General features: G+C 42.3%; 1 protein-coding gene across 50 annotated transcripts in view; it reads right to left on the reverse strand.

Annotated features, from left to right (window-relative positions):
- Nucleotides 1–20254, reverse strand: part of LOC122867843 (ankyrin-3-like) — a 167595-nt gene that overhangs the window by 7062 nt on the left and 140279 nt on the right. For 34 of the 50 annotated variants that reach the window (XM_044179149.1, XM_044179143.1, XM_044179156.1 and 31 more), the window contains 8 exons: nt 19592–19673; nt 12024–18320; nt 8382–8456; nt 6710–6841; nt 6316–6459; nt 771–1500; nt 447–639; nt 70–153 (listed from right to left, as the gene is read on the reverse strand). In XM_044179149.1, the coding sequence (XP_044035084.1) occupies nt 70–153; nt 447–639; nt 771–1500; nt 6316–6459; nt 6710–6841; nt 8382–8456; nt 12024–18320; nt 19592–19673 (7737 nt within the window). The remainder of the gene's footprint in view (nt 1–69; nt 154–446; nt 640–770; nt 1501–6315; nt 6460–6709; nt 6842–8381; nt 8457–12023; nt 18321–19591; nt 19674–20254) is intronic. The other 16 variants (XM_044179179.1, XM_044179178.1, XM_044179183.1 and 13 more) reach the window with 7 other exon arrangements.

Genomic DNA, 20254 nt, shown 5'->3' on the forward strand with positions numbered 1-20254 from the left:
CTATCTCTGTGACAGAGCTTATGCATGTTCACTCTGCCTAGAGCTGTCCACACACCAGGCCTCACACACCTTGAGTATGACTCTTCTGCGGTACACCCTGGTGGTGACAGTGGTCTCCTCATCAGAGCCGGACTTGTCAGCTCTAACACTCCCCTGACAAAGGCAGCCCAGTAGCAGTGTAACATTAATGATCCCAGTGTGTGCATGTGTCGTTAATTTATGACTTTGTGGAATTATTTAAATGGTTAAAGTGAAAATGAAATATTGGACCAATTTTTGAATTGAAGGCTTTAAAGGCTGCAAATAACAGTACACAAGGATTTTATTAGGCCTTGAGTTATAACAAAAAGATTTTTTCAAAGCCTACAGAAATCACGGTGTGTGTTTGTGCATGAATTTCAAGAAAACATAAGAAAGTAAATATAAAATTGTTAACTGCCTCTCACCTGGACTTTGTGCTGGGACCTTTCACCTCCCTCCTCCCGTCCTCTGCTTGGTCCCACTGTGCTGCTGTCCTCCTGAGGTCCCTTCCTCTTGTTCTCCTTTTCCTTTCCTTCCCTGGTTTCGTCACCGTGACCTCCATTCTGTCTGTCGGTCTGAGCCGGGGGCTGCTCTAATGAATCAGCCAAACTGTCAGGGCTGGGGGAGTGAAATATAGTTAGGAGATAAATTGAGATGCTGTCACAGAACTGCTGGACTGACTTGGGGTGTACATATGTAAACAGAAAAATGGTAGAGAAACAGGTCCTCAGAATAAAAACAAACCCTACCTGCCCTCCTCAGTGCCGGGGCTGTGGCCAGGGGCTGCCGACTCTGCGATCACGTCGGACGTCTCACTTGTCCAGCCTGGAACTGAATACACGTCTTTTTCTGCTTGCTGTACTTGTTCGAGGATTGCATTCACCCTCTCCTCTGAGATCTCCTCATCCTCCAAGCCTCCCTCCAGCTTTATATCCTCCAGTAGACTCTGCAGCCTCTCCTGGGTCATCTCCTCCTCCTCTTCTTCTTCTTCCTGCCTTCCATTTCCATGACCAGTGTCTGAGGCAGCATCCTCTTTTTGGTTTCCTCCCTGACGCTCTAAAACAACTCCTTGCCCTGCCTTCAGTTCTTTCTCTAAGGCCTCAGCATGCCTGTCTGTTCCCTTTCCTGATTGCTCTACTGCCCTTCTGTCATTATCCGGCCTCTCATAAGAAACCAGCCCTGTCTTTTCCTCTGCAGACATCCCTCTTTCTCCTGTGGTCAAGGTTGTATCTTCGGCCCCAACAATGGGGGGCTGTGGGGCATTGGAGCCGGTGGCTGGGGCAACGGTGAGGGGGTCACTGCTGGAGGTACTGGTGGTCTGAGTGAGAGAGAGTTCGCTAGGTCTAGTAAGCATGGTCTTGCTAGGGGAGTCTGCGCTAGCATCGCCCTCGCTAAAGAAGTCGTCTGAGCGCAGTGGGGTGGGGGGCTCGTAGTTCAGGTCTGAGGGGGTTTGCAGCTCCAGCTCTATATTGTGGTATCCTGGGTGGATGGCAGGAGTAAAGGATTAGAGGGCAAGGGGATTGAAGAGGGAGGGAAAGAAAAAAGAGGGGAGGAAAGGAGGGAGGGAGGGAGGGAGGGAGGGAAGGAGAGGTAGAGTGGTGGAGGTGACGAAATGAGAAACACTTGTAACATCTAAAGGTCAAAAGTCACACAGGTGTAACCCAAATACCCTTTAAAGCCGCATTAACTGTTTTTTTTGGCCCATGGCACAGGGCAGCAGAACAAGCACGGCCCAAAATGGATGCTAATGTTGCTCTGTATTTGCTAGATGCGTAAATAAGCAGCTATTTAATGTTTGCTTTCTCAAACACGTGGGGACTCGTGTGTGACTTCTGTACCAGCACTACAGGGTAAGACACATGACCAGATCACAAAGAGATGGAAACAGAATATAAAGACAGAAGATAGAAACTTCACATAAACTGTATTTATATAAATTTTACATGAACATTCAGTCACACTAATGTCATCTGCACAGTTCCTCAGGAACTGTTGTAGTTCCTGGATAGATTTCAAACTGGCACTTAAGTCAGCTATGCCTTTTGTAAAAGCACTTAACGTCAGACCCCGTCTCAGACTCAGAGTTACTGATTTCAATTAAAATGCAACAGTAGTGAAATTAATGAGGGGGTCTTCATTATAGCACTTTAAAACAAGCCTGACTTCAGCTCATTGTCTCACTAATTATGTCAATAATTGAGCAAAAGTATGAGCAAAAGCCTGAGTAGAATTCAGATAGGTTAGTTGTGTTGATTTCAACAAAAGGCAGAGAGGAGCAGAGCAACAAACAGGCTAAATGTAGACCTCAGGAACAGAAAGATCCCGTCTGAAGTAAGAAGGGACACCAGGAGGGAGGGGAGAGGGTGGAGGGGAGGTTGGAAGTGAAGGGGGAGGAGGAGAGTGATGATTTAGCAGAGAAGGGAAACAATGAGGTAGGGGAGAAGGAAGGGAATTAGCAGGAAGGGGAGAGGATGAAGGGGAAGAAAAGGGGAGAAGTGTAGAAGTGGGAGGAAGTGGAGGAGGAAAGGAGGCACATATTAAGGAGGGAGGGGGAGAAGACAATGGCACAGAGGGCAAAGGAGGAGAAAGGGGAAAATAAACTGGAGAAGGTGACAGGGGACCAGACATGGGGAGGGAAGTGCAAGAAGGGGGAGGAGAGGGAAAAGGGGAGACGATTTAACAGGTGGAGGAGGGTGAAGAACAAGAGGAGAAATGGAGGAGGAGGAAGGAGACAAGGGCAGACAGAGGGCAGAGGGAAGGAGGTGATGAGGAATAAATTGAGGAGGAGAGAAGAACGAAGAGCAGTGACCTGAGCTTTGGGGTGAGGAGGGAAGAGACGAGGAGTGAGGCAGAGCGACAAAGTGAGGGAGAACAGGAGCGACAGGCAGGAGGTAAACAGGAGGTGTGGAAGGGGGAGACGGGAAGTGAAAGACAGAGGAGGGAGAAGGGACAGCAGGAGGGGAGGGGAAAGAGGAAGAGGTGATATAACTGGGATGAAAGGAAGGAGAGGAAGAGGGGGAAGGAGTAGTATGGAGAAGAGCGACAGGCTGAGACGTTTGAGAACACAGGAGGAAAGTAGGAGACCTAAGAAGTTTTGGAGCTATTACAATTATCACAGTTCACAAGAGACAAAAAAAACCCCAGAACAACTGTTAGACAAGACTTGGATGAAAAGACAAACACCATATATAAACCGAAAAACAGATAAATGCACAGACAGTGAAGTGAACTTGTGATTGATGAAGGCTTAATGTTTTAGAAGCTGCAGAAGATATTGCACACCGGAGTCAAGGGATTGTTGATAAGTAAGAATAGGCTTCTTAGTCAACAGCATCTTTTCGAACAGCAAGGAAAGCAGTAGAGGAGAGTATAAATAAGGGAGCAAAATTCACATTCTGGCTTTGTCTTGCATGAGTACAGGTTTTGGGATCTAGGGAGGTCTAAAGTTTGCTGAGCTGCAAATTCATTTTCACAGAGGAACAAAGAAGAAGTAAGATGGGAAATGGAAATGCTGAAAGGCCGAGTCGTAGCCAGGATTTTATAAATACTGAGGTCATTAGACCAAATTTCCCCAGGGCAACCCCACACTCTCTAAGACATTTTTGGCTAGCCCATACTACACACTAATTATATACAGTATATACTATATATATATATATATCATATATTTTGTACTAACAAGAAAAGATATAATATGTCACAAATACATTGGACAGCAGTCAAACTGCGCCTTTCGAATGTCACTGCTAATTAAACTTCTAAAGTAAAATGTCTTCCTAACAATTTAATACTTATTATTTTGTTTTCAAGATTTGTTTTTGAGCTGTCTCACCACATTTGGCAATTTATTCAAATTTTTTGCAGCTGTAAGCAGCTCCTGTATTTCCGTTGTGCATTGCGTGGTGGGAGTTTTGAGTATACTTAATTTAGTCAAAATCTTCCTCAGGCCCATTAAAACCCCCGCATTCCCAGTAGTAATATCGACATGACCTTGGTGTCCCCATCAAAGTTACAGTCCTGTTGAAAGGGCCATATAGTTAGGGATATGCTATGTCATCCAGTTAGTGCAGAGGTAGGCAGGAGAGATCTGCAACCCTCGCCGAAGAGGCTTAAGATTGCTAGCTCTCTACATGACAGCTGTTAGTGCCGACCGAGGGTAAAAGCAGAAGCTACGATTGAATCCAGAAGCTGTTAAAGTTAGCAAAAGGTAGCCATTGGTGGAAATTAGTTGGTTAGTGGTGCTTAGCACTGACAAGGGAATTTGCTGTAGGAGTTAGTCACTCAGAAGCAAGAAGAGCAGAGAGGAGGAGGAGGAGGCGGAGGCAGAGGCGGGCAGTCTGCTGGTCTCAAAGCAGGAGAAGCTACAGCGGAGTGTAGAGGCTGGGAGGCTCGGAGGAACCCAGGAGATGACAGGTACAGTACAGCTAACAGCAGTGACACAGAAGCATGATTATACACTGTACACTTTGGAAAAAGGTGTTTCATTTTCAACCCAGCTGTGAGTATCATCTGGGACAGAGCACATCCTGATCAACATGTGCTATGCAAAAACACTCATGTGCATGTGTTGAGAAGGCTCCACCCATTTGAAGAGTGTTAAAAGTGTATTGCTGTAAGCCAACAACATCGGAGCAGGCAGCCTCTCACACAAAGCCATAGCCATGCATTTTGTTAATTTTTCTTTGTCTGTTAAATGTTGGTTTCACTTTAAATCATCTTTTCAAAAAGATCACCTGCTATTCAAAGCAATAATAACACTGACCCTTGTGTTAAGATGACTTTCAGAAACCTAATTGATTGGCAGATTGGCAATGAGGCCCATTTCAGAAGTTTGTCTTTAAAGTGTGCCTGGCTAACACTGGCTAGTTCTGTAGGGTCATCTACTAATTACTAAAGAGAACTAATTTGATTTGACAGGGGGTCTTCATTTCCTTGTTTCATTGACAAACAAAGGAACAACAATGGAAAAATGTACAGTTATATGCTGGTTGGATACCTTTCTTAAATTATATGATGGGATACATATGCAGACCAAATGATGGTTCTATAAAAGCAGTGGAAACAAATGTCAAGTCCTGCATTCAAATAGAGAAGTATTAACAGCAAGTGTACTTAAAGTAACAAAACTAGTTAAATGGTACTCATTCTGCAGCAGGATGGTCCTGTTCATTATTATATATTCTATTATTTGATTGTTATTACTGATGCTATAACATGTAAGAAGCATTTCAGTGTTGTAGTTGGTCGAGGTGGAGCTTATTTTAACTACTTTATATACTGTTTATACTGTCGCTTTTGATGTGAAGAAGATGTTTGTATATATAGGCTTATGAGAAAATTGTTAATGTGCCTTACTTCCAGAGTGATAAAAAGGCTAATTGCTTCTCAACTTGTAACATACTGTATATTTCAAAATCAACTATCTGTAACAAAAGGCACAATCTCATCAAAGTTCTAAAATGTCCCTCATTGGGTCTGTCAGAATCAGAGAACACTGGTTCATTTTCATTAAGAGGAGAGAGAGAAAGTTAGAAAGAGAGAAAGACTTGTCATACTGCTTAAAGCAAACATGCCATTATTAGAAGTGGTTGTTATAATTATGTTTTTATGTATTTTTTAATAGCATATGACACAGAATTGACAAAACGAGATGTGTTCGGTATCAGTTAAAATTCTAAACTTGTAACATACACATAAACATAACTATTGTCAAACCAAATTATGAGCCAGCGCCCTAACCCATCTGAAAAATGTGCTTCATTGACTAAGTTTATCGATACATTTATCAGATGGGACGGAGACACCAGTTCATTAGCGGCTTACATTTGCTTCAGGATCATGCTTTTGAAAAATTTATAAAAACAGTCACACATACTAAAAAGTGTCATGCACCCAAAATGGTACAGATTTTATAGAAATTTTAAAAATGTATTAATATTCACCCAAAAATCTATCACTTGCCATTAACATTCCAATGACTGAGTGCTACAAATGAATTGCACTGCCCAGTGTTGGAAAACTAACAAGCTGACTGGGGTGACTGCTCGATAGACGATTCTAATGCTATTATTACCTGATGGTCCATTAACTGATATGAGCTCAATGAACCTGCTGGAGCATTAAGTCATTTTGGTTAAATTCTAATTAACATCCATTGTTTGGTCAAGCCTGATTGGTTCTGTATTGGTTTACACAGTCAGGTCTGACTATCTAGCTGAGAGAGGAGGTGAAGAAGGGTGAAGGGATAGACTGAGAGATAGACTGAGAGTTCATCTAGGGTGGGCTACACTTTACCATCGGACTGATCCGGGAATACTGCGTTATCATCGGCAAAGCAGCGTGTGCCTGAAATGTTACCGTAGTCAAATATGGGCCCTTCCAGCAAAGTCACAATATCCAACCGATTGATCTTAGTCAGCACCGCAGTTAAAGCATCCGCTAGAGAGGAGAGAGAGACAGAGAAATGTAATTTACAGGAATTTGTTTCACGTCATGTTGTAATACCACAAAACCTTGATATTGTCTGTTATATTTATTCATTTTTTTTCATAAACTAGAAATATGCATTCTGATATACGAGAATGTCAGCTGGGAGAAGAAGACCTGGATATGAACTATAATGGTCATATCCATTTCTCTCCGTCAAACATACATACAGTACAGGCACACACAAACACACACTGCTTACTTGTGGCATTTTTACCGTCCCTGTGCACCCATTTCTTTAGGAGCGTGAAGCTCTGTGCTGTCAGGGAATTGGGGTTCTCCACTCTGATGAAGTTGATCTCGTCCACAGAGAATTCCAGCTCCCTGGCCAGCTCTGTAACAGCAACAAACGCCACAAAAAACACTATTCTTGAACTAAAAACATAAAGATGCAGTCCTTTGTTGCTTAACGGGTCTGCCTTGGCACTAACATTGCAAGGCATACGAGTCTCTTTCTATTGAGGTAACCTGTGCTAAAAATGTCAATGACAATGAGGCACTGTGATTTATCATCCATCAAGTGGCATCTGTCAGCGGCTGACAGATTAGAAAAAATAATCACAACATTGCAAAAGGGAGTGACTTTAGTCACTAAAGAGAAACTTTAGAAAACAGTAAGTCAGTTATCTGATGACGAGCTGCTGCTGACGCATCATATGTGGTGTAAACAAATCGATGCCACAGGGGACAGAAATGCAGAAAAACAGCAACGGGATAATTAGCTAGAAAAGATATATGAAGAATGAGGCATTTTAATTTAGATTTCAGGTTTGCAGCAGGTTTTTTTTTATCATGTTACAAGCTACACTTGATTGTTTTTGAAACAAGAGGTAATGGACATGATTTGTGTCAATTCTTATATTTTTATTTATTTCCTGAGTGCTCATTTGCAAAATGATTGTAACTGCCAAACACTATCAAACACAGTCTAAAGCTAATAAAGCAGTGAAATGCTGCTTGTTGTACAGACAAGCATACTGGCTATTAATTTAAAACCATGAGAACATAATGTTCAGCAGATCTACTACACTGCAGCTCTGCAACAGGAACATACATTAAATATGGATTAGATTCCTTTTCTCTACTGAGCACTCACTCTGTCACTGCACTGGACAGACAGGCACGCAACTACAACTATTCACACTCATACACACTTCAGATGGATGCCTGTGTACACACAATTACTGTGTACTCTCTCTCACTCACTCACTCACTCACTCACTCACTCACTCACTCACTCACATACAGACACGGTGACGCCCACTCTAACACACATGCAGGCAGGCGTGGGGCAGTACTGCAGTGCAGGTGGTCAGGCTTGGACTAAACTGCAGAGGCCACACCCTTATCGCTGCTCAAGTACAATATAAACATAAAATCCTCTTACTGTTCCCCTCACACACACTCAGATACATGACATGGAATAATATAAATACATTGCTATAAAAGCTTTTTGATATTAAAATTAATAATACATTTATTATCTATATATTTTTCAACCCCTGAACCCCTAATATGTCTCATCATGAGGTGCATAAGTTTAAATTTTAACAATTATTTTAAAACATTACAATGCAATCCGAGTTTCGAGAATTTTCGTACTTTCATGTTGTATCATATGTTTAGTGATGATGATGTAGAAATTCCACTGCAGTACTGCTCAGTTAAGACATTTTTATACTATATGTCCACCAGATGGCAACAAACATTGTAAAACTAATGGTATTGAGATGAAACTGATTTAACGCCAACATTTCAACTGTTTCTCTGTGTTGTATCAATTGCCATAATAAAGACGTATTCTTGCATTGCATCATGCTTGTTTTTGAGGGTGTTTTATAGAGTGTGAAAAAGTGAGATGTGTGTAGACTCACCAGTCCAGCTGAGTCCGAGATGGTCGGCTACTATTGCCATGCGGAGGTCTGTTCTCTCACAGGGACTCTGAGGGCCTGTGCGAGTAAGCAGGGAAGGGCAGGACACAAACAATTAACGTGATATTATGACAACAATCCCCAAATTAATTAAATGCGATTCTCAGTAAGAGATACACAAAATGGGTCCTATAAAATGGCCGCAGAGGTGATCAATGACATTTAATGAAAGAAACAGATTGGGATTGTGAACTGAAAGTTTGTCTGTTTCAGACTGTAGACATTAATGTGGTTTAATCATAAGACCTATTAAATACCTAGTTAATAAATACCTACTTAATTAAAGAGTTTTGTCTGTTTTTTTAATTTTATTTTCTGATGTAATATTCATATTAAACCCTGTAGTGTTGGCAACTTAACAAACATAAAGACTAACTTTAGCTCACTGTCCCAGGTCTCACCTCTAAAAGTTTTTCTGGCCAGACTCTCCTCAATGATTCAGTTTGGATAATGGATGCTAGTTCGACATTTTGGGAAATACTTATCACTTTCTTGCTGAGAATTACATGAGGAGATCGATACCACTCATGCCTCTGTCTGTGGAAACGGCTAGCCTGGCTCTGTCCAAAGGTAAAAAGAAATCTGCCTACCAGCATCTCTAAAGCTCACTAATTAACACGTTATGTTCCATTTGTTTAATCCATACAAAAACTAAAGTGTAAAAAATGAAAAGTTGTGGTTTCACATGTGTCGGATAATTTCTTGGTCGTAAGCGTATTTCCCAAAATGTCAAACTATTCCTTTAAGTTTTACAATGAACTGTCCATAGGGCTATATTCTATTTCCTTTCTCTTAATTATTAAGCCTTGTGAAATGCAGATATGCCTCCTGGATGGGCTAACAAGGACAAGTAAGTAACATGAAATATCAATCTAATTCAATTGTTGAAGTAACTACTTTTAGACTAGCACTATTAAAGAACATCAGTGAGACAACTAATAATACGAAATAAAATCAAAAGAATGAGGATCTGTGAGGCCAGAAAAGGAAAAACATCATATTTTCACACTAAAATATTTGATGTTCAGTATTATTAGTAGTAGTAGGGGGTTCAAAGAGTTAAAGAGTTTGGTATCACATCACTAGCAATTCAGTTGGCTTCAGCATGAAATCAAAAGTAATCCAGCTGCACTACGTTTTCCACCAAGTTGCGAATGACTCACTACACTGACACACTCTTGTGCAGCTTTCATTCATCTGATTGTCAAGTTCAGCCAATGAATTGTTTTCGCAGTGTTTTCAAAGAGCAAAAGCACCACCAAATGATATCTACAAACCAGGCAAGCAGACCAAAACAAACACAAGGTCACATATTTCCCCAAACAATCTTCAACATCTAGGTCTTCATCATGTTGAGGGTGGAAGTGAGTGGTGTGGTGTCGTGGTGAGGTGCAAGGCTAACTTAATCTGTAGTGTGAGATGAAAGTGAGAATGTGTGTGGTAGCCTGTAAAACCCCACAGTAATAGAAAGGAATGCATACTCACTCTTAACTTAGCCCCTCAAGTGTGCTTACTTGCAAACCAATACTGACAACTAAAAAGTGTTTGCTGATAGGGAAATTGTAGTTCCTGTACCTTTTTTTTTTTCTGTGCACCAAAGACATCACTATAATCTGTTGTAAAACTCTCACTAGCAATGAGGTAATCAATCCACTGTCATAGCACATTTACAGATACCCCTTTCCCCAACAGATTTTAAACATCAAACAGCATGATTTATTTAAGATATTTTGCTTGATCCAGGGACAAACTTTTGGGTATTGCTGATTCTGTCATTGATTCTCTGTCTTAGCCTTTACCTCTTTGTCTAAATCACACAGCACAGGACAGATAACAAGACTGACAGGAAGAAGAGAGCTACACTTACAACATCACATCACAAAGCACCCACAACAGCTACATGCATCTCATAGAGAAATATTAAGTATAACAAGTGTTTAGAAAGAGTTTACAAACTAGTCTTGTTCTCCGTGACAGGAGCCGTGATTGGTTGATCAACCTGACTCCCTTCCTCCTTCTCCTTCTGCTCTTGCTCCTTCCCTCCAAGTGTCCGCCTACTCTTCCTCCTGCTCCTCCTCATCCTCTCACTGCTGGCCTGCTCAACCTCAGCTCTCACATCTCTAGCAGATGGTGTTGATGTGGTGGTGCTGGTGGAGGTGGAGGTGGAGGTAGAGGTGCGTGAAGGGCGGGAACTTCTAGAAGCTCTAGATGGCTCTGACAAGGAAGTGTTCCTGGTAGTGCTGAGGCTGCAGCTCTCTTCGTCCTCAGTGGGCAGTGTTTTCCCCTCTAACTTTGTTTCAGCCTCCTTGGGAATGGTTTGGTCCAAAATGTTGGCTGCCTGGCTATTGGCAGAACTTGTTTTAAAGTTTTTTGAGACCACTGCACAGTTTTTTCTCCCTGTTTCATTTGTGCTACTTCTACCTGGGGGTTTCACTAAACTATATCTGTGTTCAGTACTAGATTTGCCTTTAGTTAGTTGTTTATTACCCCTAGCAGTTTTAATGTTTTTATTACTAACTACAGATTTGGTTCTCACCTGCTTCTGCTCTCTGGAACAAGAGGAGTATTTGATGGCTTTCATTACTGGGATTCTAGATTTAGGAAATACATTCTCAAAAGGGTCTAATCTTTCCCTGACACCATACATTGCATGTTTCCTGACTAGGAATTTATCAACATTTTCTTGTGCCTTGTCTTTCACTATTGGTTGACTTTTACTGCATAGTTTGTGGCTGGGCTCCCTCACTGGTAACCTGGACTTGCATATCTTGCCTTTGACCTCTTTGGCTCCTGTGTTTGTTATTGCTACATTAGTAAAAGCCCTGCCTTCCCTGCTGTTCTCCTCTAGCTGGCTGAAGGATGCTTCTATCCTGCTGACCTCCTGCAGAGTGGATCCCAAAGAGGACAACAAGTTGAACACAATACTACCGGCCTGAATGACATCTGAATGAACATAATGGGAGTCAGGGTTGTTGCTATTGGTATTGCTGCTCCATGTTTGTGGATTGCTAATCTGTTGTGAAGGTTTGAAAGAAGAATCTGTGCTTTGGTAACAAGTGTTCTGATTTTCTGAGGTCCAATCCAAATGGTCCCTCTGTTTAGATGTACCTGACGGAATTCTGTGATTTGAATAATAATCTGTGATGCCTGATGGTCTAATATTCAAATAGTTATCAGTCATGCCTGATGTATTAAAATTAGAATAACATGTATGGTTTGAGGTTACAGAATAAGAACTATCTACAGTTGTTCCTGAGGTTATGTCATTAGACCAATCAAAGATGCCTGGTATTCTACATTCAGAACTGCTATTTGAAGCATCAGAGGTTTTATCAGATGACAACTTGAATCCTGTTCTAAAAGTGGAGAATTTAGGCTCAATGTCAGAAGTTAAGTCTCTGCATGTGCTGTAACTGCCAATCGCATTTGGTATTTCTAGCTGGACAGTAGTAGCCTGAATGGAGACTTGAGAGGCTGTTAAGGTATCTTTGGGATCCTGAGTATGAAACAGATCCCTGTGTTGTGAGGGCACATCTACCTCTGAGTCCCTAACCCTGTACCTGCCCGCTGAGTAGTAATGCTCACCAATCTGAAAAAACTGGAGCCTCTCCTCCACCATGTCCCTCTTGCTCATGTCAATCGCACCACTGCGTGTCATCTCAAACATCTTCCCTTCATGGAAGGGGAATGGGTTTGGCTCGCTCGTCGGTGTGCTATCATCCGTTGGTGTTCGGGCTGGGGTAGTGTCTGGTGTTGTGGCCTGAGACTGGTCGTCCACTGCCAGTCCAAAAGGCTTAGGCTCACCATTGCTTCCCCGTGTCCCTCCCATGTCAACGACTTCTTCTTCTCCACCTTTACTGGGCCAGGGATCAAAGTCCAGCCCTTTAGTGGCAACAGTCTTAAAAGGAGAGTTAAACTCCTCTTCTAATTTATAACTAAAGTAAGTGTCTGAAAATCCCTCTTTATCTGAGTGTTTTTGTTCCTGACTTTTAACCCCATCCTTACTAACACCATCCAGTCTTTCACCATCTGAGGGGGTATCTTTTTTGAAAGTGTCTCTTTGGCATTCCTCTGGGGTTTTCTCCTCTTCAATAACTTCCAGTTTGGTCGGGGGAAAAGAGCGGTCAGTGGACCTAAATGTGTCTGTTGCCCAGACGTCTCTCCTGCTGTCTGGAAGACCAAACAGCCGTAAATCCGCCTGCTCACACAGGCCATCATCCTCATCCTGAAGTTCATATCCATCTAGGGAGTCTATCTCTGTTGCATCTGTGTCATGAGAAAATTCAGCCGTTGTGGCTATTGAACAGTCTGTTATTGACTGGTCATTTCCATTTTGTTCATATTCATAGTCCTCTCCTTTGCCATTAGAACCTTTAGAACCATTGGAACCATTGGAGCCATTTGTCCCACCTTGAGGTTCATTGTTGTTTCCATTTTTGTCATGTTTTTTGGATTTAGATGCCTTTTCCTTCTTCTTCTCCTCCTCCTCGGGAAAATTTAATTTCTTACAAGGTATTGGTTGGAAGATTGACTCATCCTCCTCTTCGTCTGCCTCTTCATCATTTGATTGACTGTCATCTGCCCCAGGGAGCACCGGGGTAGGGGGTTGGATACGTATAATTGGCTCTGTCAGCAGATGCTTGTCATGTTCTTCCTGTAAATTCACCTCCATCATTTCTGTCTCAGTCTCTGAAGAAGCACAGGAACCTTTCCTTTCTGGGTCTGAAATTTCTGAAACCGAGTCCAGAGGAGGAGGGGGAGGGAACTCAATATATGCGATACCTTTGTCTTTTGAGACTTCTTGCTGCTCTTGCCCTGTCATTTCATCATGCCTGATATTGCATGTTGTTTCTTGCTGGTTGAAATTATTACTTAATTCCTGCTGGTTATCATTAATTTTTGTTTCTTGCTTATTAGCATTAGCAAGGTCTGCTTGGGTGGTGTGAACACTAGTTTTACTCTCTGGTAGGCCTTCTTTAAAAGAGAAAACAACTTTGCCTTGGTCATCTTCCTCTGATTCTTCAGATACCTCCATGATGGGGCTGGGTTTCCCTGGCATAAATCCCATAAAGCAATCAGGGGTCCTGGACGTGAGGTCATAGCTGACCTCCTCAGAGCTGGGGGTCTCTGGTGTAAGGGGGCTTTTCCCTGAGCTATCTATGAAAGAGACCTGTTCAAGTGTGTCATCATCAGGGCTTATGGGGCTGAGGGCTGAGTTTGATTTCTGTTTGACTGTATACAGAGCACCTTTGGCCTCTCTCTCTCCCTGCCTTCCCACCTGGACACTGACATAAACAGGTAATGTTTTGATGCCCTTGAAATTCTCTTTGGTTGTTATAGCAGTTGGAGGGGTTATGACTTTCTCCAGTGTCTCTCTAGGGCTGGGAAGGTTATTTGAGTTGGAATCTTTGGGTGCATTATCTAGAATTTCAAAAGTGAGATTTTCATCTGTTTTTGCAGAGGTTGTCTCAAGATTCGTCTGCATTTTGCTCTTAGATAATGTAGGTATCTGTGAGGGTTTAGTTATTGTCTGTTTCTTTATGAGGTCATTATCTAAAGTAGAAGACAATCTTACAGGAATTTGGGATTCTGTCTTTTTTCTAAGGTTTTTGTTTAGTGGTTCTTCTGTGTCTTTTCTTGACACCTCAGCTATTACTTCTTTGGAGGCAGACTCACTTTTTGTGACTTGTTGGTACTTTTTAGCATCACTATCTTTCTCTAGTAATCTAGTAGTATCATGAACAACAGGTGTCTGAACTTTCTGACCTTTATTGCTTTCTTTAATTTCCTGAGTAACACTGGAATGGATATCTTTCCCTTTACTAGTTGCCTTTTGAGACTCAGTTTCACTAATTTGTCTTTCCGGTGAGGCCTCTGGGATGTTTTTGTTTGGCAACTTGTCTACTGTATGTTTTGGGGCTTTAGATGTTGATGATATCAAAGCAGGTTTACTGCTGTCAGTGGCAGCACATATGTCCTTCTCAACATCCTTTTTCAGGCTTCCTTCTTCTGATATTTCAGATACTTTTGATGCTTTTCCTCCTGCACAAAACTGATAAACAGGAAGTTTGCTCTCCTGTAATTTCTTTATTGAAGGTTTTGGCTGCACTGGAGGAGGAATTTTGGTTGGACTAGACTGACTTTGTTTCTGAGCCTCAGATTCAAACTTCATCCTCACAGCACTGACTTTGGATGTTGATTTTACATGAGCGGGAGAAGAGGGTTCAGACTCACTGGTTTTAGTTTTTTGTTTAATTTGATCCTCATTGATATGAGAGAGCATGCTTTTCTGGGGACTGCTTGGTAAGCTTGAGCTTTTCTTTTCAGTTGTAGTGGTACTACCAAATATTTTACCAACAGCAGGCTCCCTGAGTTTGCTTTTACCTAAGCCCTCTTCTCCTGCTTTAGGTTTCTGCTGTGTTTTCTCAGGGCTACTGCAAGCTGAGCTAGGCCAGGACCGAGGTTCCTTTTGCTCTCGTCTCACAGGCTTTTTCTCAGGGGACTGCAGCTCATCATTGAGCTTCTCTGTTTTGTCACGGAAGAACTGTGATACCTCACTGAGTTTTTCTTCAGCTTCCTTTACAGTTTGGTCCACCCTATCCTCATAAAGGAGCTTATCCCTGCTCCTGTCATGTTTATCCTCTGTAAATCGCATCCAAACAGCATGTTTGGGGCTGCCCTGTTCTGTGGAGTAATGGAGCACTGTCACCTTATCAAACTGAGATGGTTCATCCCTGTGCAAGAATTTACCAGATTTAGGGGACCCATCTTTTGATGACTTAGAAACAAACTCTCTTTTGGGGCTTCCATGCTGCTGACTCATGTTCTCAGAGCCACGGCAACCACTCTCCTCAGAAACTAGGTGGCGGTTTTTGTCAGTCACCAATGCTGAGTCCTCTGTGTCAGAGTGAGACGATGACACATCAAGTTTCTCTGAGAGGAGCATTTTCTCAGCAAACCTATATGACTCGCCTCTGATTTCTGATAGCTCATCATCACAGTATTCTATCGAGTGCTGGCTCAGTAGTTTCAGGGCTTTATATGAATCATCTGCTATTAGCTGGGCAGAATTTGGGCGACTGTCCTCCTCCTGTGACACTGGGGTGTTAACGCGAGATGTTTCTAGGAAGGAGGGCAGGGATTCTTCGGCAGTAAGCTCCTCTTCTTCCTGTTGGGCCTCATCGTAATCAGTAAGTTCCTTAATTCCATGGTCCCCTTTGTAGACATAAAGCTCAGGGTGTTTCTTGGTTTCCCTGATAATAACCTCTGTCGGCTCTGCTGTGCTGTGGCCCTTTTCAATATGAACCTCGATTATCCTTTCAACTTTGGGTTTGGATTTAATGTCTCTGTCAAGAAATCTAGGAGTCAGCTCATCACCTTTGACAGAATCCTGGCTAGCTTTATGTTCAAAAAGGCCTGCCAGTTCTTTAGATGGATCCCTACCTGACTGGAAAGCTTTCATGATATCTCTAACTGACATAGCTTCCTCTATCATCTCTGTGCCATCAGTCAGTTGGGGCTTGTGATAGACCATTCTAGTAGTAGTAGTAATATGAGTTTCCTCTTTAAGACACATACTTTTGTTCATCATGGAGTCCTCTTCTGACATTTTCATCTGTAAGGCTTTGATGGATCTCGTTGAAGCTGCATCTGGCTCTATAGAAGGAGGAGCAGATGCAGCCTCCTCCATGAGTACAGGCTCACAAGGATCATCATAGCTCCTAATGTGGACCACTTCAGTCCTGGTCTCAGTTACACAGGGAGGGATGGGTGAATCTGTGAATAAAGGCTTAGGTCCTGTACTCTCTGCACTCTGAGGAGCAGAGGGCGTCTTTTCACTCCTGGTCTCAAACCCGCTGTCTGACAGGGGACTCTTATCTTGCTCATGAGACAGGTCCTCAGGTGATTCCAAAATAGTGTCTGCCCCCTGATATGATTCAGCAAGTTTGCTTAGGTCCTTCTCTGAGGGAGACCTAAGCATGCCTGAGACTGGTGGAGGCATTTTGAGTTTGTGCTCTTGTATCGACATAGATGGTTTGAGAACACGTTTCTGTTTCTCTTCCCCTTCCCTTTTTGCCTCCTCCTCGTACCTACATTTCAACTCTGCCATTTTGGAGAGAGAGCTAGCACCAATGTCATTTGTTAAAAAATCGACTACTTTAGCTAACTCTAAGTCTTTGCTTGACATGGACTGGTGCTTGAGCAGGAGTGTGTTTTCATCAAAAGGAGGGTAATAGTCTGAGAGGGCACTTCTTTGTGCCTCCTCAATCTCATCTTTGGTAAATTCCTCCCATTCATCCTCTGAGGCTCTCTCTTTACCTGCAATGGCCTTACCTTCACTCATGATATCTTTCTGTAATATCTCACTGACTTTCACTAAATCTTCTTTCACTTTCTCCACTAGAGTAAATGGCTCCTCTTCCTCTAACTTGGTCTCTTTAGGAGTGCCAGTATGTGATGTTTGGACAGTTTTAGCTGCTGTCTGTGTGTCTGTCTGTAGGATAGCTGTCATTCTGATCAGATCCTCTTTCATGTCTGCTACATCTTTTAGTATCTCCTGGTTGGAAGTTGCAGTTCGGTGGATGATGGGTGGTGTGATAAATGGAGGGGATTTCAGTTGGGACTTTATTTTTGATGCAGTAACACAGGAAGACAAAGAGGAAGAAGACGAGGATGAGGCACGAGGAGAATCAGGCGGTGCCATTTTGAGAGACCCTGGCCCTGGTTTGACAGGGGTCTCTGGAATGACATTGACTAACGAATACACAGGTACAGTCACCGTATTAGATGAAATTGCAGAGCTGGAGGAGGCAGCTACAGATCTCAGAGAACCGTAAGCAGAGCTTGCTGTTGCAGACCTACGCGAGGAGGACAGTGATTTAAGAGTGCCATAGCCTGACACAGAATATGAGTCTATAGCTTCATTTATGGCTGCACTGACACCGGAAGTTGCTGCCTGGGTGGTGGCCTGGATCCTCTCCTGAAGGCTGCTACTTCTCTCTGAGAGATGGCGAGAAGAAGGGGAGGATGGTGTGGAGGAGGAGGATGGATATTTAACAGGAGAGACCGATCCGTTCATCATGGACAATTCTGAGGAAGCAATGGTTGTCTGCCCAGTTGAGGAGAGAGACGAGAGGGATGACCTCCCTCCTCTGGATGAGAGCGTTGAATCTACAGGGGTTTTCAAAGAGGACAGGCTGGAGATGCTTTTAACAGAAGAAAGGTTAGGTGCACCTGCATCTGTCACAACTGTGGATCCAAGGGCAGTTTTAAAAGGCAGATTAGAATTGTACATGTTGTAAGGTGTCTTTGGTGATGCTGGAGCAGTAATAGAAGCTGATGACCACTCTGGTACAGAACCATTGGGTATTGAGTGAAGTGGGGAAGTCCTTGATGTGTATGCTGAAGCAAGGCTTTTGATAGATGCTGGATCTGTAGCAGGTTTACATGGGCTTCCAGAGGACACAAGGCTGGCAGACCCCTGGATAGGGTACTGACCCAGCTGGACAACAGTTTTAATGGGTGATGGCATAGTCCTGTAAGACCTGATGGGGGATGAGGACACTATGTCGCTAACTGATTTAACTGGGGATGACAGGGTAGGTACTGGTGGTGGAGCTCCCAGGGTGGCTTTGATAGTTGCAGGGCATGCATGTGACGGGGAGGAGAGGGGCCAGGTAGTTTTCAATGGAGAAGCAGCTGGTGAGCCTGCCGATGAATCGGTAGAGGTGAGGGAACCCCCCACTCCGATGGGCCTTGTTTGGCCAGGGACGGTAATAGGAGCAGTCGACCATGGTGGGTAAGGTCTGGTTGGAAAGACAGGTTTGTGAGGGTAACCAGCAGGCAGTGTTCTTGCTGTTGTGCTTCGCTCAACTGTTGTTTCTTCAGATGAATTTGTAGAAATAATGATTAAAAAAGGAATGGAAAAAATTATCAAAAGAATGCAGAATAGTAAAGGTAACAGAAAAATATGTTGGGGAAAGGAAAGGGAAAAAAATGTGAAAGAAAAAGAGATCAAAGGAGGAACAGTTGGTCAGTGACGCAGTCCTGGTTTCAAGGAGGGAAAAACAACAGTTTTATGACGTGCTGAGATAACATATTTGAGTATTGATTGAAGATGGAGTTATGAAAAGAAACAGTTGTGTTCCCGTGTGATTCAGGATTGGGAGATGACTCAAACAGCAACAGCAACAACAACAACAACATAATGAATAAACTGAACAAAGCACATACAGCAGCAAAGTAAAATTCCAAAGACAACAGCTGACAACAGAAAAATGGCAAGACAAATGCACCAGGATTAACACAAAAACAACTTCTCTCTTTGGACTTCAGATGTTCTAAAATCACATATGGATTCCGGCTCTAATTTCAATCCGCTTTTTAAAGTGCCTTTTATCTGTTTGGTCAAAAAATTACATAATGACAGATTCCCCAAAGACAATTTAGACACTATGATACAATAAAGCCAAGGGCTGCAGAAGTTTCCATTTTCCTTTTATTATATAACAAACACAATATGAGAAAATGTGTTTTCCAAAACTTTAGTTTTGGCCCATTTTGTCATGCAAGCTCGATAACAATTGGTGACAAGCAGAGAGTGTGAAAAACCGAAAAGAAACACCTGAGAAGAAAGAAAGCCAAACTCAAGACCTCTTAACATGCATTTTTGTCCCACAAAAAGCTGCTACATCATCACAAAGCCAAAAAGAGCTTTAAACTCAGAGGGGACAAATGAAAAGCAAATACAATTTTACTTTGACCTCCTTCCCAAATGCTGATAACATTGTGTTGGTAAGTCAAAGAAAAATTTTGATGTTGCTGCATTTGGACTTCTAAAACTCAGCAGTGGAAATCAACCAAACAAACCCAGAAGAAGTACAACTCACACCGTGGGCAAGCACAGCACAAAAACTTAAAAAACACTCATTGACCCATGCAAAAATATGTACCATGTTGTAAACAAGCATGTGGACAGTGCATGTTATGTAGGATGAGAAATATTCATTTATTACATTAAGTAAATCACATCTATCTACATATTGATCACGCATTTTACAGGTTAATTAAAATTGTTAATAAACTAACTTATCCACGAAAATTGGCATTATTATATTCATCAAAGGGTTTGTTAGTGAAAATGTCAAACTCACTCAGTGCAGGCTCGGCCAGATAGCTGTAGCGCTTACGTAAGGCTAGGGATGCAAAGGTATGACGTCGCTCTGGCTTTTCAGTCTGCAACAATAGCAAACAACACATCAGTTCTAGGTCACCCTACATTGCATAGTGCTGCCAAATGAGCAACATTTGGACCTTATAATGTCAAATTAAAGCAAACCCAATAGTCTGCATTAGTTGTTAACATAAAAACAAAGCCCATATTTAACAGTTGCATAATACAGCAGCAAATTCTCCTTTAAGAGTATTCACTGCACTTCAATCTTCTATTTTTGTAAGTACTGAGAGCACTACTTACAATAAATGTTACTATGCCAAGCTAGTCAAATTAGCTTAAGTTAATCATAATAAGGCTACAAACTCAAAACTTAAAGTAATGTTACTAAAGGTTAAATCTTGACTTAAGGACAATGTAAGTACATCTAAACTCCAAAGCCACTTGTATCACATACTGTAGAGCGGAAGGGATAAGGATTGGAGATAAAGCAAATTGTTTTTTATATCTACAATATATCATGCAAAACTGAGCAGCTAAAGGTTGCCTCGAACAAGGAAAGCTCGTATTGCCCTTGTAGAAGCGGAAAGAATAAGGCTATGATGAAGAGAGCAGGGCCACTAAGCAGGGCCGCTAAAGATCT

The sequence above is a fragment of the Siniperca chuatsi genome, linkage group LG20 (genome assembly GCF_020085105.1).
Source record: "Siniperca chuatsi isolate FFG_IHB_CAS linkage group LG20, ASM2008510v1, whole genome shotgun sequence".
Classification (NCBI taxonomy): Eukaryota; Metazoa; Chordata; class Actinopteri; order Centrarchiformes; family Sinipercidae; genus Siniperca; species Siniperca chuatsi.